Source organism: Lathamus discolor, chromosome 1 (assembly GCF_037157495.1).
Source record: "Lathamus discolor isolate bLatDis1 chromosome 1, bLatDis1.hap1, whole genome shotgun sequence".
NCBI classification, from domain to species: Eukaryota; Metazoa; Chordata; class Aves; order Psittaciformes; family Psittacidae; genus Lathamus; species Lathamus discolor.
The window spans coordinates 575,619-603,378 of record NC_088884.1 but is presented as its reverse complement, the minus strand read 5'-3'; the positions used below and the strand labels follow the sequence as shown (position 1 = coordinate 603,378).

The 27,760-nt window shown below is 54.5% G+C and overlaps 1 protein-coding gene across 9 annotated transcripts in view; it reads left to right on the top strand.

The window, feature by feature from the left end:
• Positions 1-27,760, top strand: part of SHANK3 (SH3 and multiple ankyrin repeat domains 3) — a 322,687-nt gene that overhangs the window by 122,771 nt on the left and 172,156 nt on the right. For all 9 annotated transcript variants that reach the window (XM_065695522.1, XM_065694720.1, XM_065692333.1 and 6 more), the window contains one exon: positions 17,908-18,095. In XM_065695522.1, coding sequence (XP_065551594.1) covers positions 17,908-18,095 — 188 coding nt within the window. The remainder of the gene's footprint in view (positions 1-17,907; positions 18,096-27,760) is intronic.

Below are 27,760 nucleotides of genomic sequence, written 5' to 3'. Positions count from 1 at the left end.
TTGCGCACCCCAGCCATGGCAAATTCCTTGAACAGGGAAGTTATTGTCCCTGAGCCTTTCCCTATGAGGCACCATGAGCGCTGTTCACTGCTGCAGGTCCCGAAGTTCTGTCTGAAGGAGCTAGTGCAAGCTGGACCATAGCGGCTGATGGCGCAGGAGGGCACAGACTGACCACAGGTGACCTGTGGGATCCCCGAAATCACAGAATCCCAGCCTGGGTTGGGTTGGAAGGGACCCTAAAGCTCCTCCAGCTCCAGCCCCTGCCCCGGGCAGGGACCCCTTCCACTGGAGCAGCTTGCTCCAAGCCCCTGTGTCCAACCTGGCCTTGAGCACTGCCAGGGATGGGGCAGCCACAGCTTCTCTGGGCACCCTGTGCCAGCGCCTCAGCACCCTCACAGGGAAGAGCTTCTGCCTAAGAGCTCAGCTCAGTCTCCCCTCGGGCAGGTTCAAGCCATTCCCCTTGGCCTGGCCCTACAGGCCCTTGTCCCAAGCCCCTCTCCAGGTTTCTTGTAGCCCCTTTAGGCACTGGAGCTGCTCTAAGGTTTCCCTGGGCCTTCTCCAGGCTGGTCATACCAGGATGGGGATTACCATGTGGCATCAGGGCACTGATCAGAACCGTGTTGCTCTGGGACCTGTGGCTTTCTTCTTCTTGACTGATGTGCCTGAGTTCTGCTTGGGGTGACACATCTGTGCCACTGCAGCAGGGAGCTCTGCCGTGGCTGGGGTGCCAGACCTACTGCTTCCTTCGTTGGGGCTTGAGTTTCCCTGTTGCCTTTTCTGTCTTTGTGATTTGCAGCCAGGGGGAGGGACAGGCTGATGTGGAGCCTCGGCAGAGACCTGCAGTACAGGAGATGTGTGTTGGGTGGTGGCAGATATCACCCTTCCATGGGACCTGCCCTAAATATGGTATCGTATTGGAACAGGGTGCCCAGGGCAGCGGCAGAGTCACTGTCCCTGGAAGGATTCACTAACAGTGTAGCTGAGGCCCTCAGTGACATGGGTTAGTGGTAGCCTGGCAGGACCTGGTTGGTTCTTTTCTGTTCTGTTCTGTTCCGTTCCAGTAGAAATTGGCATGCCCAGCTGCCAGAGCTGTGAGAACATCAGCAGGGGGGGAGGACTGGTTGGTGCAAGAGGCTGCTGAGCCCCAGGGTTCCAGCCGGGCATGGATAAGGAGGGGAGGCATGGGTGTAAAAAGTTCCAGTCTGGAAAACGTGCTGCGGGGAAAGCCGGAGCAGCGACACGAGGGTGCTGGAGAAGGGAGTGAGGGGAACAAGGCGATGTGTGAGGGGGGATGATGCCCTACCTGGCAGCAGGAGAAAACATGGTGCGGGAGAGCTGGACCCTTGGGAAGTGGCTCCACAAGGGCTGAGGCGATGACGAGAATTGCTGCACCCCATGGGGAAATGTTCCTGAGATACATCCCCACTGGAACCTGTGGGGTCCTGTGCTCGGAGCACTGCTGTTCCCACTGCTGTTGGTGTCACCCACCCCACAGAGTTGTGCAGCACACGGCAGGAATCAGTGCGTGGTGACACAGGGATCAGGGACAGACAGAGTCTCCTCCTGCCTGGCCAGAGCATGTGGAAGCTGAATCCGTGTTTTACAGTGCTGTGAAGGTGCACACACATTTATATATGCATATATTATATATATATATAAATGGTTGATGGTTGCTTGCCCTTTATAATCCATGATTCAGGTTTTAGGGAGCATGTGCATCTTTTTTTATCTCACTAAATCTTAGATTTAGTCCTCTTAGCCCTCTTAGATTTATACTTGCTACATGTGCAGTTCCCCAGCAAAGGTGAACTCAGCAGGTCTCATCTGTCTGGTAATTGTGGACATTGGATGTAACACCCCATGTTAAATGGTTTTCCTCGTGGAGAACATGGCAGAGTGCAGAGGTGAATGTAGCTGAGCGGTGACCTGAATGTGCAAGAGCAATGGGAATGCGTAAGAGCTGAATGGGGAAGTGCTGGGGCAGAAGGCATTTAGTAGGAAAAAAACAGGTTTTGGTCTTGTGAATGATCTTTAGTCTTTCCTCCAGAGTCCTTGGCATGAGAAGCACATTCTGGACCTTTACTGAGGATGTGAAGTTGGTGCTGAGGAGGACTGGATTATTAGGAAGAATCTGAAGTATGGGAAAACCCAAATTAAGATAAAAAAGTCAGCTTTAAATCTGTATTTAAAAGATAAATCCCAAAATTTGTTCTGTGAGCTCAAAGTTCCTTTATCTCTTAGAATCATAGAATAGAATCATAGAATCGTAGAAGCAATAAAGGAAAATATTTGGCAGCATTAATCAGATGCCGGCCAGTGTCTGTTGTGAAGACGAGTGCTCGCATAGTTGTACAACATCCCCATAGACCTTACTTAAAACACTGTGCACCGTTCATTGGGGCAGATAAAGACAAACAGAAACTGGAGCAGAGGGTCCGATGCAGGCCACAGGACACGGGGTAACCATCCTGGGAACAGGCTTCCCCTGGCACCCTGGATCCTGCCCCAGTAGATCTATAGAGCTTACACAGGGAAAAGTCACACCATGGAGTGAAGGGCGAGGAGCTGAGGAGCGAGTTCCTGGTGAGCAGCACTCAGAGCTCCCTGAGATGAAGGCTGTCCATTAGCATTTCCATTAACCACCGGTGGATTATCCCTCATGAGCTTGTCTAATCCCTTCTTGAAGCCGTGTCTGCTCTTGGCATTTGTAACATCCTGCGCCACTCAGTCTCTCAGCTGAGCAAAACAGCGTTTCCTCCTTGTGTTAAACTCCGTGTCCCTGCCCTCTCCATTACTACAAAAGTTCTGCAAAGTGGGCTTGTTTGTCCTGAAGAACTGGAGACAGAGCTGGGACTAAGCATCAAAAAAGGGCAAAATTAACACAAGCAAGAGACAATGTTGGCACAGGTGCCAGTTGATGTATGATGCCATACTCAGTGTGGATCTGGGAAGTAAAATTTGACCCCTGGAGCTTCAAGGGGGGTTCTCCCCATAGGAGCACCTTTATCTTTTGATTCCTTGAGGAGTCAGACTTGGCATCTTCTGTGCTTAGTGCAGAGATTTCTTCCTTTTCAGCCCCGGCAGGTTTTCTGTTCTGGATGTTTCTGAAAAATGACACCAGTTTTTAGGCTTTCTGGACATTATTCTTCTAACTCTGCTCTAGTTTTGTGTTGTGTTCTGTATTTAACAGAACATTTAACAAATGATCTGTCCTGGGGTTTCTCATTTAAATACAACTTTGCCTTTTTGGCAGAGGGCTGGAGTACCTCTGGCAGAGAGAGCTGGGCTGGGGCAGCCTGGAGAAGAGAAGGCTCCTTAAAGGGAGACCTTAGAGCAGCTCCAGTGCCTAAAGGGGCTGCAGGGAACCTGGAGAGGGGCTTGGGACAAGGGCCTGTAGGGCCAGGCCAAGGGGAATGGCTTGAACCTGCCCGAGGGGAGACTGAGCTGAGCTCTTAGGCAGAAGCTCTTCCCTGTGAGGGTGCTGAGGCGCTGGCACAGGGTGCCCAGAGAAGCTGTGGCTGCCCCATCCCTGGCAGTGCTCAAGGCCAGGTTGGACACAGGGGCTTGGAGCAAGCTGCTCCAGTGGAAGGGGTCCCTGCCCGTGGCAGGGGTTGGGGCTGGAGGAGCTTTAAGGTCTCTTCCACTCAAACTGTTCTCTGATTCCTTGCTTCTTATAACCTTACATGCCCTGCTATTATTCAGGTAGTTCTGTTTTCCTTCTTGACAGGTAGTATGTGTCTGAGCATCCAATAAGGTGCCTTAAGATAGTCTCTAGGACTCAAGCAAAGGTTTTACTTTTAATGGTCCGTTTTAGTTTCTTACCAACATGAATTTCTAGGAATTTAGTGTCCCTGTGCTTTAATTGAGCACAGAGGCAAATGGTTGATCACCTCCCATTGCATCTACAGCAGTACACCCTTGTATGTGTAGCTGTATTGGGGTCACTGTTAAATAATGACTCTTAATGAATGAGATTATGAGCTATAGCATGTTCCTAGGTCACTGCAAGGTCAGGAATGCATCTTCCTGCTGCCCGTTCCCTGCCTGGCTGCTCCGCTGGCCGTGCTAAAATCCAGTCTGTCGTCTCTGGCGTTTGCTCTGTTTGGGCAGAATTCAGGGGGAGTCTCATTGCCCTGTGCTCAACGACCTCGCTGCTCTGCGGTATCACCAGGGTGCCTGGGCTGTGGTCCTGATCACCCGTGTCTCCTGCTGGAGCATCGGCCCAGGGCAAGCCTACACTTGTTGCTGGCACAGTCCACTTGTTCATCTGATGTAGCTCAAAGCCATCTTTGCACTGAGGCACCTCCTCCCCACCAGTGCCGGCTCGGAACGCTCTGTGTTCCGTTTCCTGCTGTGTCGTTCTTCCCCTGCGTTCCCAGTGCATCCGTTGTATCAATATTAAAACCAGGATTCTGGGTCTCCTGTCTCACTTCTCAGACCTCCAGCTCCAGTACAGAGGAACAGATGCACGAGTCCAGGGTGTCTGTTTGTGCAACTGCTCCTTGTGGGTTTATACCTGACTTTTGCCAGCTTCTGTCCGCTCTCTTTATGGCTTCACCCCTACAGCATGAGTCAGCCCAAAAAGCAGGTGCTTGTCTGCACATGCCAGCTTTCCTAACCCTTTAGCTAAAAGCTCTCCTATAACCTGTTCATGGTAAACCCCGGCAGCTTGCTTCCACCGAGATTCAGTTTAGGTTTCCTGTGCCTGTCCTGCACATGAATCCTATTGTCAGAGTTTTCCCCAGTCTCTAATCACTACACATCCTTCTTTCCTCTCAGCCACGCATTGGGATTTACCTCCCTGCTCCCGTCTGGCTTCTGCATGAGATACTGAGGGTGTTTCAGAAAACATTTACGGGCAGGTCTTGTTCTTCAGCTCCCTCAAAGCTGTCTCTCCCACTCCTCCCCGTTTCACAGCCCCCAGGGGGCCTCCAACACGGGATCCTTCCCAGTGCGTCCGCATGGGTATGCGGTATCAGGTCTGTGATCTTACCTGTGTTTTACAAACCTGGGCATCCCTGCGACAACCACACTGAGCACTCACTGTCATTTGCCTTGTCTGGCAGCATTTCCCCTTTCTGAGCTTTATTCCTTTCTGCCATGAGACTTGCCCCTCTCTTTTCAGCAGCACCAGGACTGGTCAGAGTGGAGCCAGCTCCATGCAGCGGGATTTCAGCTCTTCTTCTCAGACTCTGTAGCCGTGGCTGGGCCTCCCCCTTGGCCAGACCTGCTCCTCATCCAGTGATTTCCTTAACTGCTTACTTAGCACCTTAGATCTCCGCAGGGTTTCGCGTTTTAATGCTGTCAGTGTTGTCTTTGCTTTTGAAACCTTGGATGCTTGTACTGTGCGCCTCTTGCCTCCGTGCAGAGCTATAGCTCACGTGCACAGCTTGTCACCAGAACTCCTTCTGGCACAAGATTTGGGGTTCGACTTCCCAGACTTGGTGCTCCATAATAAACTCAACCTGTGAGACTTGAGTAGCTCTGAGCAAGTGGCTCGTCTGCAGGATGAAGCTGGCGCTAAGCAAGCTGAGGAGCCGCTTTGCACCGCAGAAGCTGTGCATTTTAAACAAAAGGGTCTTTGCTGTGTCTGCTCCGTATTCCCAAGCAGGCATTCCTTTTTTTCTTCTGGGATGACACTTGCAAGCTTTCCATCTAGTACCAAGTCATGATGCTGCATTATCTATCTGGGGGGTGAAACGTGTTGCACCATCTGTGCTGATACCCCGAGTACTTCTGCTGTCCAGCCCTGCGCTGGCTGAGCAGGAGCAGTAAGAAAGGACTACCCCACCCCTTGTCCTACAGGGGACCTTCTTGTCAGGAGCTTTGGTAGATCTCAGCTGGTCGGGGTTAGTGGTGGAAACCTCAGTGATGGTGTTTTCTGCACAGGCACTGCCACGCTGAGAGGTGAGGGACAAACCGGTGGGTCCGTTTCCAGTGCCACTGCTCCCAGTGCTGCCTGCTGCAGCCTTGTCTTTGCTGAACCTTCTGATCCTGAAAACGGAGCACCAGGAAACACCGTGGCTGGGGCTGAGCTCAGGTCCCGTGTGAAGGTCACCCCGCTGCTGCGGTGAGTGCTGGATGCCACCACATCTGCAGGAGCTGCGTCGCTGTGCGCATCCTCGGTCAGACTTGGTGGTGGCAGCGAGGCAGAGGATGTCCCTGGTGCCTGCGTGCTAGAAGTGTCCCAGCAACCCGTCCTGCCCCAGTGTGCCTCACACGGGCTCCCTTTGTTAAGGAATACAGATGCGGAGTAAATGGGAATCAGTGACAAAGAATCCCCTTGGTTTGACATTTGGCACAGGTACACCCTCCCTTCCAAGGGAACAAACCTGAGAATCAGTTTGAGTTCCAGGACACTTCAGTTATGAACATTCCTCCCCACCGGGGAGGCACTTCCCGAGCAGAATCCCCCGGGACCTCCAGTGGGGCAGGGCTGTGCTTGGAAAGGGGAAGCAACAGCAGCTCCATCCATGGGGGAAGGACCCACCCAGCACCTGCAGCACTGGGGTGGAATAAGGTGCCCCGAGCAGCTGCCCCAGGAGCATGGTTCTCCATAGGCAGTGCTTGGACACACCAGTCCCAGTGTTAATGTACAAGAGACATCTGTGGTTGATGTCTGGGTGAAGAAGAAGGGCCGGTTTAACTGCTGACGACCAGGGACCTGTGAGGTGAGGGCTGGGATATTCATCACAACCTTCACTTGTTGCTCTGTCTCTCAGGCAGAGGCCGGCACAGGGTGAGGGGCATGAGTGCTCTTGAGGGCACCGTCAGTCACAGAGCAGCTCTCTGCAGTCTTGGGTGGCTGAAAATGGATCTATTTGCAGACAACATAGGGCAAAATGCCTGAACTCCCGTCCTGGGGCTCATCACACAGAAAGTTGGGTTTGTGTCCAGCTGAGGAGTTTCTTTCCTCCACGTTCTTCCCTATTTTGCTTTATCCAAACAATAGTATGGAAAACAAAACAGGGAAAAGGAAAAGTAGTCAATATATCAAGCAGGACCCCAGTTGTTCCCAGATCTCTCTTTTCCTGGAGATGGATACTGGCAGCTCCAGGCAGCTGCAGACATGGTCTCATTGCGTCCGCTGTGCTCATGGTGCCTCCTCATCACACCTGCTGGCTTGGGCTGCAGCTCCAGCAGCTCCAGCTCTCCCTGCTGGAGGTTCACCGTGTCCTAGACAAACACCCATAGCACAGAATTCAGGTAAAACGTTATTCAGGACTGAGCATCCTACAATGTTATGGAAGAGAAAACATCAGCATTCCCACACTGCCAGCCCTTTGGGAAGAAATCTTTTCCTCTGTGCCATGCAGCTCAGCAGTTGTCTTTGATCAGTCTTTGGGCAATTACAGTTTTAATGAATCCCAGCCTGGTTTGTGTTGGAAGGGACCTTAAAGCTCATCCAGCCCCAACCCCTGCCACGGGCAGGGACCCCTTCCACTGGAGCAGCTTGCTCCAAGCCCCTGTGTCCAACCTGGCCTTGAGCACTGCCAGGGATGGGGCAGCCACAGCTTCTCTGGGCACCCTGTGCCAGCACCTCAGCACCCTCACAGGGAAGAGCTTCTGCCTGAGAGCTCAGCTCAGTCTCCCCTCGGGCAGGTTCAAGCCATTCCCCTTGGCCTGTCCCTACAGGCCCTTGTCCCAAGCCCCTCTCCAGGTTCCCTGCAGCCCCTTTAGGCACTGGAGCTGCTCTCAGGTCTCCCCTTCAGGAGCCTTCTCTTCTCCAGGCTGCCCCAGCCCAGCTCTCTCAGCCTGGCTCCAGAGCAGAGCTGCTCCAGCCCTCAGAAAGAGCAATTACCAGCAAGATGTGGGTCCAAGCGACGTGCAGACCACAATGAGATGGCTGCAGCCATCCTGGAAATCCTCCTGGGGCCATGTCGCAGGCTGGAGCTGGTTCTCGTGGCTCAAACACAGGATAGTTTGGCCTCGGCTTTCTTGGTGAAGTGCTTTCCAGTCCAAGTTTCGAAGCTGCTCTTTGTGTGATGCCTGAGCAGGGACTTTGCTGCCAGGGCTGTGATGTTCCTGGGATGATCAGCCAGGCCTTGCTCAGCTCCGTCCCTCTGATGTGTCCTCTGGTGCCTCAGCCCCACTCCCTGATGCTCCCTCAGCACCTCCTGCACAGCCGGTGTCACAGCAATGGCTGTGGCTCCTCTCTCAGCTGTACAAGGAGAGAGAAAGGAGGACTATGGAGCAGCCAAGGGGCAATGCCCTGCTCGCTCTGCCAGTGCAGTGGGAATGCCATGCAAAGTCGCTGTCTTTGCTGGAGAAAAGGTCCTCTCACATCAAGGGCTGCTTCCCAAGTGTGGCTGCAGGGATGGAGCGGTTGATGTCCCCAGCCCTTTCTCCCTCTGGGGCATTCTGAGCTGTGCTCCGGCAGTACAGGAGATGCTTCTGTGCAAGTCCCAGTTCTTTGGCCTTGGTTGCATTCTTTACCAGTTCCAAGTGGTTCCAGTCACTTCCGGACTCAGCCATGGCTCTGTCCCAGCCACTGTTCAGTGATTCAGGAACTATTGGGCAGAAGAGGGAATATCCTTTGGTCAGATTATTTAAATTCATCATCAAGAGAAAGCTGGGAAGTATCTTACAGCTGCAGCCACTGAGACAGAGGATGAGAGATCTGGGAGGGAGGGACCCATTTGGAAACTATTTCCAGCAGCAAGGACAAAGAGGGTGACCACCTATGGGCATTAGTCTAGGCAAGCCACAGCATGAGCTAAACAGAGCTCAGAGTAACGATGGTTGTGTTTGGAATAGAAGTACTGGATGTTTGTGGCGACTGGGAACAAACTTGCAGGAGCTGCAGATTTAACTGGATAAAGGCAGTTTCAGCATCACCTTTGCTGGTTTCTCGGTGGTGGTTTCTCAGAGCTGCACATCTCTGGCTGAAGGGTGTGTGAGGAGGGGGCCTTAGGCTGAAGGATCAGGGAAATGCACAAGGGAGAACTCAGAAGCGGGCTGATAAAGTTGTTCTCGGGTGGGCTGACCAAGAGATGACATGATTTTCCTGCGGGAAAAGCGAATGCAGTTCAGGGAGTCAGCCGCAGGCTTCTGATTAATAAAATAATGGGAATGGTAATGAGCTCAGCGAAGAGACTCTGCAAAAGGAGTGCTCGGCATCGCTGAGCTGTGAAGCCACACATCTCTGCTGGTGCAGGCACGTGCTTATCCTGGTGTTCTTGATGAGCTGGGATGGGTTTGGAAAGCTCTGTGCACGCAGCCTGTTGTTGTGTCTGTAACATATGGTGTGTTCAAAGAGGTGGCAGCACAGGAGGATGTAGGTGCTGCAGCAACCAGCACGGTGGTACCACAAGTGAAGTGCGTGGCAAACAAATGGGATCTGGTGTCCTGCTGAGGTGTTCAGGCTCTGGATACAGAGCATGAGATGGATGAAGGTCTACGAGGGTGAAAGCAGAGGGCTGCACTATGGAACATCCTCGTTACCTCAGCCTCCCTGCACGGCCTTGCTGTGAACTGATTACTCCCCCTATGACCTGACCCTTCCTGGGCTGATGTGCTGGTCCTTACTGGTAAGGAGGGTGAGAGGATGGGGGTGCCATGTCCCCCCACTTCATCCAGTAGCTCAGTGCCTTCAATGGGGAATCTGGATGGTTTAGTGAACTCCTGGTAAAAAGCACAGTGTGCAAGTCGTGTGGGACCTGCTGGGTTTGGTGGGAGCTGCCAGGGCTTGCTAAGGGTTGGATGCAGCAGGTCAGGGGAAGGGGCAGCAGAGCAGCTTGTGCACGGTCAAGGCTGAGGAACCCTGGTTTTACTGACAGCACCGGAGAGATGCTGCGGGTGTCAGCCTCTTGACGATGTGACAAGAGCTGAATAATCTTGAGGACAGGCGTTTCTGATGATGGTGCCGAAGTCTCAGCTCATTCTCCCTTGGGTCTTGCTCCAGCTGCCTGTAACCATCTAAAGGGTTTTCCCAAGGTAATGTCAGTGAAGGCAGAAGGTGTCAAGCTGAGGGCTGTGGAGTCAGTGGTGCTGGAGTAACGAGATCTCTCTCAGTCTTCGTCTCTGTGGAGCTGCCGGGGCACGTGGGGAGGACCTTCTGGAAAAGGTCCTTCTAGACCTCTAGTTCTGCTCAGTGTCGGGCCATATGTGGGGAGGTGGAGGTGTGAATATTTGTTCAGGAGGAACGGAACGTGTTCCCCAAGCCCAGTTGCATACAGCAGATGCTGGATGCCATGTGTAGGCATGTGTAGGTTTTGACTGAGATGTGCCGAAGGACTTGTCAACCAGGATGGTAAAGGTTTTGTAGACACAGGCTCTGCAAATTATTTCCTTCTTCACCGAGGAGCTCCTGCCTCAGAGTGGTGATGGGTTCCATCACCTCGAGGAGCGGCAAAGCCGCGGACCTCCTGGGTTTGGGAGGTTCATGGTGCCTAAGTAAGGAGGGGCTGCTCATCATCTCCTGTCGCTCCTGGGTAACACTGACCAGGAGAGATTCTGGAATGGTTCTTTTTCATAGAGCAAAGTTTTTGAAATGGCTTGTCTTGACCAGCAGCAGCTTGTGAAGATCCACGTGGCCATTCGCCTCCATCCCCAGTGAGGTGTGAGGTTTGGAAATCCTCCTGCAGCTCCCTTTAAATACCATCTAATGTAAACTCGTCCTGCGCCTTGAGCAGAGCCTGTGACTGGTTTCATCTGCCAGGGAGTGAGGTGCATGGTAATGCATGGCTGCTGCCTGTTCCTGCTTTTGCCAGGCTTATAGACAGGTTGTCCAAGCTCCCAAGGACTGGGATCTTGCAGGATAGGCAGGATTAGAGGCATGCCATTCAGAAATCCAGTTACGCCCTTTGCCAACGGCTAAAACTAGATCTTGTCTTTTCAGTGGAACTGAAATTTGCCGGAGCTGCCCAGTGATACAGAACACTTGCAGCTGTCAGCATAGAGAGGCACGGATCCAGCCACCAGTGGGGTGCTTCTCTGGCTGGGATGCACACGTAGAGCTTTCAGGAGTGAATCAATAGCTGTGATTATACCAAGGGAGACAAACCCTCTTAATGAATTGTCTCTGTCGGGTTTCCAGTTCCGCTCCGTGTTCTCCAGCGCATTGGCAAGGCTGCGGCAGAGGCAGGCGGAGGTGTTGGTATTTGGGGGGTTACTTCAGCATCCCCACGGATCATCGCAGTGACACCTCGGGGAGGACGCTGCCTGCAGGAGCTCTCCCTCCCGGCTGCCGCTTTGGCAGCGCCGCAGCGTTACTAGGCAGCGGCTCTCACTCCAGCTTCCACAGCATCTTGTAGGGCATGAGAGCCGGCGCTGCCTGGCCTCTGCCAAGGGCTTTCCCGTGCAGTCACCGGCTCTGTGGCCCGTGGCCCGTACTGTTTCCCATGGGCATTCTCCCTGCACTACAGCAGGAGCAGCCCCCGAGCTCCCAGTGCTCCTGAGAGATGCCCTGATCCACCCGAGGGCTCCGTGGCTCCAGCTCCATGCCCTGGTGTGCGTGAACTGGAGCCTGGTGCAGGCATTCCGAGGAGGAGCAGGGAGGGGGAGAGGCTGCTGTCCTCCTGTCACCTCCCCGTTCCCGAGCAGTGGGAATCTGGCAGTAACTGGCTCCCATCAGCGGGTGCTGTGCTGAGGTGATCTGAGAGCAGACGTTTCACAGCAGACTGCACAGCAAAGTTGCATGAGCGCTGCTCCAGCAGCAACCAGTTTGTGCAAGAGCACTGGCAGCCGGCCCCAGAACCAGCCCAGGTCTGCCTCGTCGCGCAGCCTGGAGTGAATGGGGGGAGAGGGTGGGGGTCCTGCTCTGCTCCTGTGGCTGGAGGGAGCCCCAGCGATGAGGCATGAAGCTCTCCATGCCAGAAACCGCCTCCTGAATTTTGGACAGCCTGGAAAAGAGAGGGCTCCTGAAGGGGAGACCTGAGAGCAGCTCCAGTGCCTGAAGGGGCTGCAGGGAACCTGGAGAGGGGCTTGGGACAAGGGCCTGTAGGGCCAGGCCAAGGGGAATGGCTTGAACCTGCCCGAGGGGAGGCTGAGCTGAGCTCTTAGGCAGAAGCTCTTCCCTGTGAGGGTGCTGAGGCGCTGGCACAGGGCGCCCAGAGAAGCTGTGGCTGCCCCATCCCTGGCAGTGCTCAAGGCCAGGTTGGACACAGGGGCTTGGAGCAAGCTGCTCCAGTGGAAGGGGTCCCTGCCCGTGGCAGGGGTTGGAGCTGCAGGAGCTTTAAGGTCCCTTCAAGCCAAGCCATTCTATGATTCTATGATGCTGTGCCTGAGCAGGGAGTTGGACTGGATGCCTCTGAGGTCCCCGCCAGCCACAACCATTCTGTTTGATTCCATGAATCAGGGGAAGTTTTAGACGTGCCGAAGCTGCTATTTTCTTGCTGGAGTTGAAATCGTTTCCATCAAGCCCAGTCTATTTCTGTAGCTGTCAGCCACGCTTGTAGTAACAATTTGAAACTCCAGAACAGCAAAACCATCTCTTCCAAAGGACACATAGTAAGTGCCACTGGAGAAGCTGTCTTTGGTTGCCAGTCAAATTCTATCTAATGGTACCAGTGTATAAGGACCTGATGGACTCTGCAGTGCTGCTGTGTGACAGCAGAGCCTCTCTTATCCAAACACTGAAGAGTGCAGTGCACAAAGCGCATTACTGTGGCTCTCACTACTGGGCAAAGCTGGAAGACCCATGGCAGGGCACGTGTTGTGTGCTTCTTCCCACCAAGCTTTGGGTATGGATGTGTCCAGAAGGGTTCCTACAGGGGAATCCCCTCCAGGTATCCCGTGCGCACAGAGCTGTGTCTGTGAGAGCATGTAAATGTTCTCAGAACAAGAGGAGTAGTTTGCAAATCCTTCCTTCCGTGGCTGACGTGAAAGGCAGCTCCAGCACCAAAGCCATCTCACAAAACCACTCAAAAAAGCGGCAGCACAGGTCTGGGATTGGTGCCTTGTGGACAGGAGCCATTTAGCAGTCAGAGTTCCTGGGAGAGGCTGGCAGGTTAACTGCAGAGATGCCAAATCCGCTTCATTCCTGAAGGGCTCAGTTTTGAGCACAGTCGGTAGTTCCCCCATGCAAAAACCTTTCTGTATCTCGCAGCAACAAAAAATGTGATATTGAGCTCTGAGGAGGAAGGAAATCAGGATGTGAAACAGCTCCTTCATGAGAACGTGAGAGACGCTGCGGGACGTTCACTGCTCCCAGAGGCCCACAGAAACATGGCAGGGCAAAGCTGGGTTGTTCCCACAGCTCCAGCACTGCCTTGTGGGCTTGGACCTGTCACGTCCCCATGTCCTGCCCTCACAGCCTGTGCTGCAGCACCCAGGGATCATCGGCTGCGCTCTCTGAACACCTTCACCCTGCTGGGATAGCACTAAGCAGGAATTCCCAATAGAAGGGAGGAGAAGAGGTTGTTTAAACCTAAACTGAGAATCCTTCAGCCAGAACTCACCTGACACAAAGGGATTCTCTTTTGATCAGCCCCTTGAGGGTGCAGAAATTTAAGCCACCCTCCTGGTTGCTCTGGGACTGCTTCGTGTGTCTGAAGTAATTGTGGAGACTGTTATGGTCTGTTAATTCACTTCCAGTGATTTGAACCTTCCACCAGGCAGTGGAAGGGAAGTTTGTCTTCCTCACAAATGGCTGTGGCTTGTTGAGGGGATTAATATTGAATGTCCCATCCCTGCAGGCATCCAGGCCAGGTTGGACAGGGCTTGGAGCAACCTGGTCTAGTGGAAAGTGTCCCTGCCCATGTCAGGGGGTTGGAGCTGGATGAGCTTGGATTGGTCCCTTCCAACCCAAACCATTCCATGATTCTATGATGATTCTATGATTATGGTAAGCATCTGCTCTAGTGAGGAAATCCTTCTGTACTGGGACCAACACTGTTTCTGATAGAGTCACCCCGTCAGATTGCCAGGTTACTGTCACTCTCTACAGGCAATATCGAGCCTGAATGCTTCTGGGGGCTAAAACACTAGAAGTATGAGATGTGAAGTCACACATCAAATCCATCTCAAACAGTTATTTTCAACAGGCAGGGTAAGAGTGAGAACCCAGGAATTTCAGAGAAAGGTTTGCATCAGGTTTCCATACTGGACATAGGCTCACAGCAGTGTTTCTGGAGCACTCGTTTATCTGGAGGAGAACCAGACCTGGACTCGGAGCAGCCTCTCTGTTGCCATGCACCAGCAGCTCAGGCTCCTCCTGACTTTGGGCGAAGCATTCAGAGAAATCTGATTTCAGCTCACCAGCTTCCAGGGCATGTTGCTGGCCACAGAGGCATCAGGAAACCCTGGGAGGATGAGTCCTGCATCTGCTACTGAGACTTGCCAACCAAACGTGTCCCTCTGCAGTAGAACGATACCTGAGGCTGGGCCGATGTCCCAGCATCACTCTGTGGTCACTCGGTAAACTCTGATGTGCAGGTTGGATGATGAGTGTCAAGTAAACGGCCACCACTAAGAGAAGCCCTGTGGGGAGCAGGGGCAGGGGCTCTGTATGAAGGGACAAAGGGCTTCTTACAGTGACCATGTTTTACTTGAGCTGCCTCCGCTTGGCACCCCCGATGGACTGGTCCCCTCTGGTGCCCATGTCTCGGCTATGGCGTCCATCCTGTGTGGCTCGGAGAGGAGGATGTGGGCATCATGTGTGACCAGATCACGGTTAAACACTGGGGGTGTAAGAAGCTCCTTGGCTGCTCCAGCAAACACCGCCACGGTCGTGTTTGGTTTATTCAGGATTTACACGGCGCCCTGGCTGCGGTTCAGGAATAAGTTATGGGTCCAGCAGCCAGCAGCACAGCTTCGCTGGGTGAGGAACAGGAGGAAACACACTCCCTGCGGCCTCAAGGTGCCTCATGGCGTGGGGTGATAAAGTGGGTGAAGACACACATTGTCAGTTTGTGGGCAAATACACCGAGAGCTGCTCTGCTCTGGCCTGCTGGAAAAACAGCCCGAGCCACACAATTCTCCTCGCATTTTCCAGTTGGGAATACAGGTAGAAATGTTCCCAGAGTAGAGGCTGGACCTGGAGCAGCTGCAAGGCTGACACAGGTCTCTATCAAACAGGCGTTAACATGAAATGTGATTAAACCAATTAACATCCTTTACTTGAAATGGAGCCAAAACAGCCCAGACCAAACTGGTGGTGTTCTCTGAAGCGGTTGCAGAACATGCTCTAAATATACCTGTGACCTAATGGATGGAGGCTTCTGAGGCGTCCTGACTTAGTAACTCCTTAACGGTTAGAAAATGAGGGTGCTACAAAATCAATATGGCAAAGAGGGATTGGCTTGGGAGGCGCAGGATTGATGCTTCCGCAGCACAACCGCTGAGGAGGAGCTCTGGGCTCTTGTGATCCTTGTGGCACCTGTGCAGGGCCCAGCTCCTGGTGCAGCTCCAGGATTTGCCAAAGTCACATGGAAAATTGTGCAAAGTTGTTGCTGAGAAAATGCATGAGCGACAGTGCATGAAAGTGCTGCAGTGCTGCAGAGGGTCCTGGGGTGCAGCAATGGAGCTGCGTGTTGGTGGTTTGAGACCAGCACTGGTGCTGCTGCGAGGGAATGGTCATGCAGGCAGGAGCCTGGAGAAGTGGAATGGCTGGTGAGGGATCCCACTTGCCGACACGAAGGTCTGTGCGAGCACCCATAACTGTCAGTGGAGCTGGAGGGGGTTGATAGCCCCCTTGCTGCAGTGATTGCACTTTGCATCAGCCAGTGTTCCCACCACACATTAGCCAGTGATCCCGATGTGCATCAGCCAGTGTTCTCACCATGCACAGTGACCCACCATGCACTGGCCAGTAACCCACTGTGCACTGTCCAGTGATCCCACTGTGCATCAGCCAGTGATCCCACTGTGCATTGGCTAGCGATCCCAATGTGCATCAGCCAGTGATCCCACTGTGCATTGGCTAGCGATCCCAATGTGCATCAGCCAGTGATCCCACTGTGCATCAGCCAGTGATCACACTGTGCATCAGCCAGCGATCACACTGTGCATTGGCTAGTGATCCCACTGTGCCCCAGCAGCCCAGCTGCCCCACTGCAGCAATCCCACCATGCACTGGCAGCCCCGTGCCTGTGTACCCACATCCATGCACGGCCAGAAGTGGGAGCACTGGCCCTGCGGCCGAGCGTCCCCAGGCCAGCGTGCAGAGTGCAGGGAGCAGGATGCAAGGGGCAGGGTGCAGAGCACAAGGTGCGTAGTGCAGGGTACAGGGAACAGGATGCAAGGAGCAGGATGTATGGGGCAGGATGCAGGGAGCAGCGTGTCTGGTGCATGGCTGCAGCCCTGCCAGGCACGCTGCAGCAAGCAGACACTCAGCTCTGCAATACCTACGTCTTCTGCGAGCTTCTCGTCGCTGTTTCTAACAACATAAAGGGCCTTTTGGAGATCTGAGCTGGTGTTCAGCATCTCCGCACTGCCTAAAAGCGGTACTGGAGTGACATTTAGAAGCAGTGTAAGGGAAGGGCAGCTATTTATTCCTGATGAGGTGTTTTTCCTTCGGAGACGGGAGCGTAGCGCAGTGCTGGAGCGGCAGGAGACGGATCGGCTGGCGCTGGCCGCATCCCGGCGCATACTCCCGGTGTGACGGGTGCCTTTGGCAGAAGGCTGCCGAGGCTTGTGCCTGGGATGGGGGGATCGCCGAGGGGGTTCGGGCGTCCTGCTCATCCCAGGCGCGGAGCCGCTTGTTTCGGAGCCGGGTCCCGTTCCCGGCTCTCCGCTGCTGTCCGAGTCCGCGGGCAGCGCTGCGCCGTGACGGCGGTGTCGCTCCCTGGGGAAGCTCAGGCTGCCCCCGGCCGAGGGGCACCATCCCCGCTGCCTGCTCTGTGCGGAGCCCGGCGCCCCTTTGGCTCGCAGCCGATTCTGGGGCGCTCTTCCCTCCGCAGCAGCCGTTCCGCCCTATCTGCACCTCTCCCGGCAGCGCCTCCAGCTGCAGGAGGAGACCCCACAGCTCTGCCAGGCTGGGGGCAGCCCCTCGGGGCTATGGAAGCCCCATGTACAGGGGGGACGTGGAGGCTGTGGGGTGGGGATGTATGAACCCAGAGGGGGCTGCGAGTGTGCAACAGGGCGGCTGCAGCTGTGGGGCGAGGGGGACGCAAGGATGGAACTGGGGGCGGCTGCAGCTGTGGGGCGAGGGAGACACAAGGATGGAGCTTGGGGAGGCTGCAGCTGTGGGGCGAGGGGGACACAAGGATGGAGCTGGGGGCAGCTGCAGCTGTGGGGCGAGGGAGGCGCAAGGATGGAGCTGGGGGCGGCTGCAGCTGTGGGGCGAGGGAGGCGCAAGGATGGAGCTGGGGGCGGCTGCAGCACGGAGCTGGGGCTGCCGCACAGAACGGGGCGCTGCAGAGGGGCGGCGGCGGGGCCGGGTCCCTGACGGTGCCGCCGCGGCCACCCCGGAGCCCCCGGTGTGGGGCCCCCGGCCCCGGTACCGCCGCCGGGCAGCGGCCGCCGCTGGGCCCCCCGCGCTGCCCCCCGGTGACCCCCCCGCGCCGCCGGCCCGCCCGCCAGGGGGCGTGCCTGTGCGCGGCCCCGAGCCCCGGCAGCGCCGGTCGGGGCGGCGCCGGGGGCGGTGGCGGCGCCGCCCCCGCCCGCAGGGGGCGGGGCTGCCGGCGGCGGCTGCTGCCCCGGGCCATGGTGCGCGCGGCGGCGGCGCGGCGCCGGAGGGAGCGGAGCGGCGCGCGGGGCGGGCGGCGCCGCGCCATGGAGCCGGCGGCGGGCGGCGGCCCCCCCGCAGCCGGTGCCCCCCCCGCAGCCGGTGCCCGCGCCCGGGCGGCGCCGCGGCGGCCGGGGCTGCGCTGAGCCCCCCGCGGCCGCGCCGGGCACCCCCCCCCTCCCCGTCCCCTTCCCCGGCCCGGTCCCGTCCCGTCCCCCCCCGTCCCCCCCCGCCATGGCGCAGCCCGCGGGCCGCGAGCTGCCGGGCATCAGCACCGTAACGTACGTCTTCGTTTACAGCCCCGGCGGACCGGCGGGGCCCCCCGGCCCCGGCACCGAGCCCGCGCCGCACGCCGCGCCCGCCCCCCTGCGCGGGCCCAAGCGGAAGCTGTACAGCGCCGTGCCCGGCCGCAAGTTCATCGTGGTGAAGAGCTACGCGCCGCAGGGCGAGGGCGAGATCCAGCTCAACCGGGGCGAAGCCGTCAAGGGTGAGTACGGGAGGGCGGCGGCCGGCGGGGACCGGGACGGGGAGGGCGGGGATGGCCGCCAGCCCCGGGGATCCCGCTCCAGGCACGGGCTGGGCACCGGCGGCGCTTGTCCTGCCTGGGGCTGCAGGACCCGGCTGCGGGTGCCTGCGCAGCCCCAGTGCCAGGTCCCTTGGTCAGACAGGGCGGCTGGCCATAGCCCAGCCCGTGGTGCAGGGCCCTCAGTCAGGCCCTGGGGTGCTGCTCGGGCTATGGAGCGCTGACTGGGCTCTGGGATGCTGGTCAGGCCCCACAGGTGGCTCCTCGCTGCGGTCCCGCAGCCAGCCCCTGGGGTGTCAGTCCTGCCCTCTGACATGTGGCTGTGGTGACTGCACTCTCCTGGAGCCCCCAGGAGAAGCGGGCGCCTCTCTGAGCCCTCCTCCCCAGCCCGTGGTTGATGGTGTTCCCTGTGAGCTGTTCCTGCCTTTCGCCGTGCCCGGGCCACCGGCAAAGCTCCTCGTTGCAAGCCCAGCTCTTGCTGGGTGTGGGCTGAGCGGGATGGTGGGCAAGGGAGCGCTTCCTCAACAAACCTCCCAGCCACACGCGCTAGGAGCCAGGGCGATGCAGAGCTCACGGGGAGATGAGAGGCTTAGAGGGATAATGGCATTGCCCATTATGTTGGGCAGGCTTCCCGAAAGACATGTAAACCCTGCAGTAGGTTGTAAGTCAGCTTCCAGCAGGCAGGGATAAGAAAAGGCTTGCTCTGCACGCGGGCTAATTCCATAGTTTTTCACAGAAAGTTGAAGGATCTTCTTTTCATCTTCCTGCCTCCGCTTTTTGCTGGTGCCTCGTACAATGCAGGCTGGAGCAGTTGCTGATCTGACTGGTTGCATTAGCTGGAATGTGGATCTGAGCTTGGGAGTGGGAGACGGGGCTTGCTGTGCCGTGCTCTGAATTGCTGCTTCAGAAGCACCTTGGAGCTCCAAGTCCTGCGCTGTGAATGCTGAAAACCTCCCCTTGGAGGTGGCAGCCTCGCAGACCTGCTGTTGTCCTCCCGGTGTGGTACTATCCCCTGAGTGGAGGAGGAGGGAGACGTGAAGTGCTGTGACTTGGCTGATGGCGAGGTTTCCTGCACGGATTAGTTGGAGGTAACGGGTGTTTGATGTGTGGAGCTCTGTGTTAAGTGGTTGTGGGGTATCCAGGAGGCTCAAGGAATCAACAGATGGATGCAGCTTTGGTCAGAAGTGCTTTTCCCAGCTCTCGTTGTCACCCAGTGTTTTCCCTCACACCCTGCTGTGTCTCCTCACACTCTTGCAGTAAGCATGTGGTCCCGATGCCAGTCCTTAGTCATTGCAACAGAATCCTTGGTTCACATATTCACCTGCGCTTGTTTGCATATCTTCTTCATGTGCTCTGCAGAGAGAAAGCAAGTGGTGGGAAGCTCCGTGGGGAGGAACCGTGGATCAGGATGGGCAACAGCTCCTTGGGGCTGGTGGTGCTCTCAGCAGCTTCCTTACGTGTGGCTGAGAAGGCTTGGCAGGAGTTAAAAGAGAATCCCTTGAGCGAGATCTCTTCAGGCCATGCAGATGGGCAGCGCTCAGCTATTTACTGCTTGGAGATGCTGATTAATTTCTGTGGAGATGGGGATATGGCAGTTCCGGGGTAGGGTGCCCTTGTGCTGTAAATGGGCACAATGATGGGAATGAATGGAAACCAGCCTGAGTGGAGCCGATGCGCTGGTGCTTTGTCATGTTTGGTGGAGTCGTGACTCCTTCGGAAACAGGGTGATCTCAGCTGGTGGCAAGACCTTGCTCCCACCCGGCTTGTGGGAAGCAGAAGCTGGTGCAGGTGAAGGTCCCTGACTGAGCTGGTGCTGACCCCTGCTCTGAGCTAACGGAAATGCCCACAGATGAGCAGCAGCAGTGAGAGGTGCTGGGGGAGTGTGTTTTGGCTGTGGGCGGTTGTTTTGTCAGCATGGGGGCTTCAGATGAGGGCTCTGCAAAGGGTGTTCCAGCTCTGTGGAGACTGCCTGAGCTGCCCGGGAATCTGCGTGCTCGGGGTGGAGGGTCCTGGAAGGAGAGGGTGGCAGTGGAGGAAGTGTTGAAGTGCGGTGGGTATGAGCAGTAGAGCTGCTGAGGGAAGGGTAGGAGACAATTTGGGGAGTGTTGTCGAAGAACTGCTGGAGGCTGTTGCCTCATGAGAGGAGATGTGCCAGGGTGGGAGCTCTTGAGAGTGCGATGCTGAGGGACAGACGTGTCCGGAGATGCAGGTCTGAGTGTCCACAGGCAGGAGTGGGCTGTGAAAAGGACCCCCACAGGGAGGGCAGCGCTGGGCAGGCACAGGCTGGGACAGGGGATGGCCGGTGTGGAAGCTGTGACAGGGTCCGTGTCTCATCTTCAGTTGTGTTAGTGGGGGACTTGACAGCCCTCCCTTCAGTGCAGTGCAGCTCACTGCTTTCAGATGTCTGGGGCTGCACTCACACTGATTTCAGATGGCTGAGGCTGCACTCGCTGATCTCACATGGCTGGGGTTCTGAGCAGTTACTGTCAGCGGAGAATGGCAAAACGTCTGGCACCATTTATCTTGGGAATTGCAGAGAAGATGGAGAAGAGTTTGAGCTGAAGCACACAGGCTCTGTACTGTGTGTAAGCCATGCAAGGGTTTGAGTGTGGCCCTAGTTCAAGTGCGACCGTGTTACAAAGCAAATGCTGCTTGTTGGTGTGGTGTGTTGAGAGAAAGCGGGGGATCCTTGAACATTCACCCAGGGTCATGTTCAGAGGCGATGTTCCTTGTTGACAGCAATGGACTTCTGCTGAACACTGGTGTTTAGCAGTGTTTGTGTACTGGCCTTGGTGAAGCGGGAGATGCGCTGAACCTTGTGTTGTGGGATGTGTTTCCTCAGGGGTTTCCTGTAGGAATTGGTTTGCTTTCAAGAGCACAGGGAAAGTTAAAGGTGTCTCTCTTTACTACACTGTCACTCTCCTGGTAGCTGTTGGATGACAACAGGCAATAATCAATATAGGTATTTTGTTTGTGAGATAGCTGAAGAATTCAAGCAGAGGAGAGTCCGTCCTTGATCTGCTTGTTACTGATAATGACAAAAGAAATGAGATGTGAGCGCCCCAAGCAAAGGGAGAGCCAGTAGTCACTAGCACTGGAATCGCAAGGTCACAGGGAGAAATGGTTCATAGGCAGGGCATGATGAGAACTGAATTTCCAGCCTGGAAACCAGGGAGTAACTCGGAGCACTTTGAGCGTGCTGGGGTTTGAGTCTTATTTCTTTGCACTTTGTGATTAGGAGGAGTTATTCTGGAGCAACTGTTACCATGTGCATACGACAGGAGGTTTTCCTCTCCAATGTGGCTCCTTATTGACATTCTGTGCTGCAGTATCGAAGCCAACCCTCTGTGAAATAAAAGACAAACTGAATTTCTTTGGCTGTGGTTATGGTTTTGTTGAATTATTATTGTAGCAGTTCTCAGCTGCGCCGGAGGTTGTTCAGATGGAGGGGATTATTTTACTTGTGAGTAAAGTTGTTATTGCACAGAGGATACAGCTTTTGTCGGTGGAAGGGTTTTGCAGTTTCTCTTTGATGAGCAGCTACCTCGTTTCCTCTGGATTCCTTTACCCAGCAGCTCACACACTGTGGGATGTGGCTGTGGGATCCTGCAGGGAGGCGGCTCTTCCTTAGGTTGGATGCAGGTGGTTGGACATGGAGCCATTGATAGCTTGGAAGGTTAAGGCAAAGCTGTAAACTTCACCATCAGACTTTCTGTGCCCATGGTGATCGGGAGCAAAGGGGTGACAAGCAGCTGCCTCCTCACCAGGCTGCTACTCCTGTGTTATTCCTGTTCCCAGTGTTGGAAGAACAGGGCTGGAGGGAGTCTCGTGGTCAGTGTTGAGTCCTTGGCCCTGCACAGCTTCACCATCATCTGTAAACTGGTCACACTCCACCTGTAAAACCACGGAAGCTCTCCTGCTGTGGTGGTGGGGAGGCTGCTCTAGAACCTTCCAGGCTTCATCTCTCTGCCTTCTGAAATCAGTGTTTGTGGCCGGTGTAATTGTCTTCTGCTCTGTCTTTAGACCCCACAGGCTGCTGTGGCCTTGCTGTGAGACATGGGAGGTGCTGGGACAAGGTCCTCCTTTGGAGAAAGGAGACTGCTTTTCTTTTCCCTAGCAAGTGATGTGGCTCAGTCACGAATGCGAGTCCTTCCTGCTGGCCTTATTGTAGTGATCTACTGAGCAGGGGAGCAGGGTTCACTGAGGGTTGGGAGCAGTATCCACATGATGCTGCAGAGCATCTCTTGATGCTCATTGTCTCCATGGTCTCCTCGGCTCAGCCACCCTGTGCTGTGGGTGCTGACTCCAGAGTGTTCTCCGCAGCAGCAAAGTTGGGAGTCATAAAATCATAGAACGGTTTGGGTTGGAAAGGACCTTAAAGCTCACTCACTTCCAACCCCTGCCACGGGCAGGGACCCCTTCCACTGGAGCATCTTGCTCCAAGCCCCTGTGTCCAACCTGGCCTTGAGCACTGCCAGGGGTGGGGCAGCCACAGCTTCTCTGGGCACCCTGTGCCAGCGCCTCAGCACCCTCACAGGGAAGAGCTCCTTCCTTAGATCCAACCTGAACTTCCCCTCTTTCAGTTTGAACCCATCACCCCTTGTCCTATCACTGCAGTCATCGAGAGCCTATTGCCCTCTGAGCTGTGGTGCTTCACTTTCCGTTCTCTTGTAGCACTTGGTCACTGAGTGTTCATGTCTCCCATCTGAGGAACCCTTCAACTCTTTGGGGACTGAAATGCATTCAGACACTGCTCTTGACCGCAGCAGGGTGAGCTTGCTGAGAGATGGACTATGGGAATGGATGGGTGCTGCTCCAGTTCTCTGCAGCCCCAGGTTCCTTGGAAGTTATTAGGCACAAGTGTGGATCGTACTAGGCCTTTGGAGAACAGGAGCTGTTGGCTCTCAGGATGTGAGGAGGGAAGTGATGGCACAGAGCTGTGCAGAGCCGGCCCCATTGCTGTGGTGTGTTCCTGTGACTTGAACAGCACCTCCTGTGGGAGCTGAGCCCGAGGCATCCTAATGGAGTGACTGAGGTGGTTGGCTGTTGTGGGAGTGGGGGAGCTGTGCTCCTGTGCTGTCGGTTCTGTGCAGTCGGTGTTTGGAAGTGAAAAGATGTTTTGGGAATGCCGAGAGGTTCTTGAGACATGGATAAATTATTTCCTCTTGTTGTTGGGCACTTTGAAAAATGAGTCATGGAAGAGCAAAAGGAGAAGAATTGCTCATGAAAGGCGAGAGAAAATGAACTGAATCAAGCTCAGATATCTCAGAGATGTGAAAAACACCATTGGGAAGGAGTTGGGTTTGTTGTTGGATATGTACAACTGCGTGGCCAAGCCTGTGGTGACAGGGAATGACCCTGTCCCTTTCATGTCAGTGGGACATACAAATAGTGCTTATCCACCTCAGGCCTGGGTAATTTCTCTCCTAGGTCTAAGCAAGGTTCTGGCCCTGTGTGGTAATGGTTGTTTCGGTAATGAGCTCACACTGGGGATCCTGGGAAGGGCACAGTAGGGGGCTGCCCCACAGAACTGGTCCTCCAGAGAGCCCAGTGGTCCTTGTCTGGGTCCTGCCCCCTGTGGGAAGCTCCGTGGTCCCTGCTGTTCACCTGTTCTCCTGAGGCAGGTGGACAAAACAGCCGTTGTTTCTCTTCTCTGGTGTGTTCCGTGCTCGCTTTTGAGCCACTTGAACATTTTCAACTCAATTTGTTGAAACTGGGGGTTTCAAGAAGTTGCTTGAGACACGGCAGCTGAGGGAGGGAATGCAGCCAGACAAGGACCATGGAGCCCCGTGGTCCTGCCGCAGAGACTGGGCAGCTCCGGGACGACCACGGCGTGAACTCCATGTTCTGGTAGAGCAAGAGTTAGAGGGTGTCTGGGAATACTGCAGCGGGAAGAGGTGCTGGGGCTGTGTGTGGAGCAGGTCATGTTGGGCTGGGGAGATGCTGTGGGTGCACAGGGAGGTGTGGATGGGGGGCGATGGGGTTTGTAGGACATGGGCTTCCAAACTCCGGCTCTGCATGGGCTGCAGAGCAGTGGACTCAGTTGTATCTTGCCTCGTGCGTCTCTGGCTGTTCTTGTTTTCATAGAATGGTTTGGGTTGAAGGGACCTTTAAAGGTGACCTAGGCCAACCCCCGTGCAATGAGCAGGGACATCCTGAGCTCAGCCAGGTTGCTCGGGGCCCCGTTCAGCCTGGCTTTGAATATCTTCAGGGATGGGGCATCTGCCACCTCTCTGGCAACCTGTGCCCCTGTCTCACTACCCTGTGTTTTCTGTTTAAAGATCTGACCTCTTTCTGCTCCCTGCTGTGCTCCTGATGCAGGTCGTGTCATAAGACAGCTGTAATTATGCCTGATGGTAGAAGAGTATCTCATCTGGCTGGTTTCTAAATATGTTGCTCTTCAGATTAAGTGTTCTCTTGTTCAGATGCTCTCTTTGGTTTCGTTTTTAAATCCACTCACCTCTATATGCCTCTATATGTATGTGCTTACATCCACATTGCTGTGCCATTGCTGTGCCCTGTTCTTTACATCTTTCCCTGGACTTAAATGTTTTTATACCTCGGATCAACCTTATGCTCTTCCCTAACCCAGTTTGGTCTCTGTTCCAAATAAATAGGTCTTTGATTGCAATCTTGGGCAGTGTCCAGGTGGATCTTGCATCACTTTGGTTAAATGATTTCAGATAAAGAGAACATAGAATTTATACACTCTCTTTACTTTGGTAAATCAAATAAGCTTTACAGAGTTTAGGAACATCAAATGCACATCTTGAGCTGTGAGGACCTCCCCTTCCTCTCCTTTTGAACGTTTAGTTCCTTGTTAAATGCTGATAACAGCCCATGTAAGTCACAGGTGATGGTGACGGTTCTTTGCTGTTTCCTCAGGGTGGCACAACTTGGGTTGCAGTTTGCATGGCTGTTCCGGGGCTATCCTGGGACTGAAGCCTCCTGACTGTAGAGGAGGGGGCCGGAGAGCCGGGTTCTGTTGGGAAGTGGCTCCTCAGGGCCATGTAGCACCAGCAGCTCCAGGGGCTGAGCTGGGTTCCTCTGGGATTGTGCAGGAGGCTAGTTCTTGGTAACTAGCACTGAGCTGGGTGCTGACACCCCGAATGTCACTCACTGGTCGTGTGGTGGTTTGAGCAGATCTGGAGCACAGGGAGGGGTGTGATTTTTGGAAGGAAGTGTTATTTAGAATCAGACTGGTTTGGTTTGAGTTGGAAGGGACCTTAAAGCTCCTCCAGTTTCAACCCCTGCCATGGGCAGGGACCCCTTCCACTGGAGCAGCTTGCTCCAAGCCCCGTCCAGCCTGGCCTTGAGCACTGCCAGGGATGGGGCATTTCATAGGCAGCCTCTTCCATTCAGAGCTGGCTGCAGTTCTGTCGGGGTTTTGAGTTGTGCTGCCACAGCAACATAACTTAGAATGAAAGCAAGAAACCAGAAGCCTGGGTAGGAATGCAAAGGTTCCAGCTCTGAGGACCTTGCTGATGAAAGGAGGTGATGAGAAGTCCGCTAGGTATGTGTGTGCACCGGGACAGTCGCTTGCACCAGGGATGTGGCTGATGTTGAGGCTCTGAGTGCTTGCAAAAAATGGCCATCGGATCCCATGGTATGTTAGGACACTGGAGAGAAGGGAAAAGCAGTTTGTTAGAGACTTTCATGGCTTTCTGGAATGCTGTTTCGGTCTGGTATCAGTCAAGGTTTAAGAAGGTTGGGTGAGATCTCAAGAGGATAATGCAGTGGGAAAGAGTGTCAAAATCTACTTTAGCACGAAGAAGGGATGGAGATTCCCTGAGGACACGCGGAACAAGTAGTCCCTCTATGATTATTGAAGCTGCACCGCTTGGCATTATAAACTCTATTTTTAGCAATCCCAAGCTATGGCTGGAAAAATTGGTCTGGCCTGAAATGTTCTGAGTGTTTAAAGTTTAATTTTTGCCACAGATGAGGCTGCACGTTCAGCCCCTTCGTGTCGTCCGGTGGGACAAGCGTGCCTGCTTTGGGGAATGCTGCTGTGCCTGGGGCTCAGAGCAGCGAGCCCACTTGGGACAGGCAATCCCAGCCCCTTTCCTGCAGGAGCAGGGAGTGTGCACACAGCAATTGCATGAGCATTGTCCTGGCGTCAGGGGTTATTCTCCAGAGTGGTCGTATTTGAATGCAGCATTGGCCACCAAGAGCTGTGCTGCTGCTGGAGGCTCCTCGGGTGGTTGGTTGGATCAGGCTCCACTGGCTCTTTGAGCTTAAGCTCGAGTGGTTTTGGAATCATGAGCAGCAAAAGTTAACAAGAAGCTCTTGATCCTGTGTGTCCCTTTCTAGCTGTATTGCTGTGAATGAGTTTATTAGTGCTGCACTTCAGGGCTATGAGGTAGTCGGAATCACTTCTGACGCTTTTCCTTCGTACTGGGGTCAAGAAATACTCCTTCTGTTCCTTCTTGTTTTGTCAACTGGGAAGGTCATTCTGAAAGTGATGGGAAGAAGCCAAGATGTGTCTGGCTGCTAGAGCCTGGTATGAGAATTATCCAGCCTCTTGGGACTGCCGTCTGTCATAAGTCCTGCTTTCCGCTGTGCTAAATTTCTTTACTTGAGGTTAGGACAGAATTTTTCCACTGAGATCTTAATGTGTTGCAGGTCAACAGCATGGTTTCTGGATTGTTGGAGCTGCTAAAAATGTCCTGCTAAGACCAAATAACCCTTCTGGAAATCGGGGTCATTGGTAAGAAATCCTCCACATAAGAATTTGGAGAAACAAAATTCATGGCACGAAGGAAGGGTTTAGAGGTGATGTCAGGTGGAGCAGTATCAGTATCCTGGTTTCTCTGCTGCACATAGGAAGAACAAAACTGGCCTGAGCTGTTGCAATCCACTTGCCTCCAGCTCCACTTTCATTCATGTTCACTGGTGGAGGGGTTCTGCTTGCTCGGGATAGCACAGCCCTGAACTGGCTCATGCTTTCATTTCTCTTCAGCATAGATTCCTCTGGCAGGCAGCAACAAGCTGCCACAAGCTTGATCTCAGATCTCAGCTTTCTTCAGTACCAGCATTCTCCAGAGATGCTCCCTGTACAGGTAGCACCAGACTGGTGAGGAAGTGAGATGCTGGAAGAGCACCCATGTAAGACACAGAGTTTGTGCTCATGGTATTGTCCAGGTTTGGGTCTGTCCTGTTGTGCTTGTTGACTGCACAGGACTCAGCTCTGCTGCCTTTGGTTATCCGCTCTGAAGCTTTAAAGTGCTTGAAACCCTTTTCTGCAGTGTTCTGGTTTTTTCATTCTTCTTCACTCACCTGTTTTTAATGGGATTTCTTCTCTCCTTTGTTCAGAGGTGATAAGCGTTTATGAAGTCAACAACATTGCATTTGCTTATTCAGCAGTAACGTTGCCCGGAGTCTGTCTGAAATACACCAAAATGAGATTCTTTAGTGTGTGGATGAAATACCGTTTGAAAGTCATACATAGGTGCGAGTGTGAGGTTGGATTATTGCATATTGCCATGAAAATGATAGCATTTGTACTTGGCATCTGTGATGATACATTGAGAATTCTTATCAGCCTCTCACCACAGGAGGGGAAACCATGCTGACAAGTCAGAAGAATGAGAGACCATCATGGGCTTCTCACTCTGTAGCAGATGTTC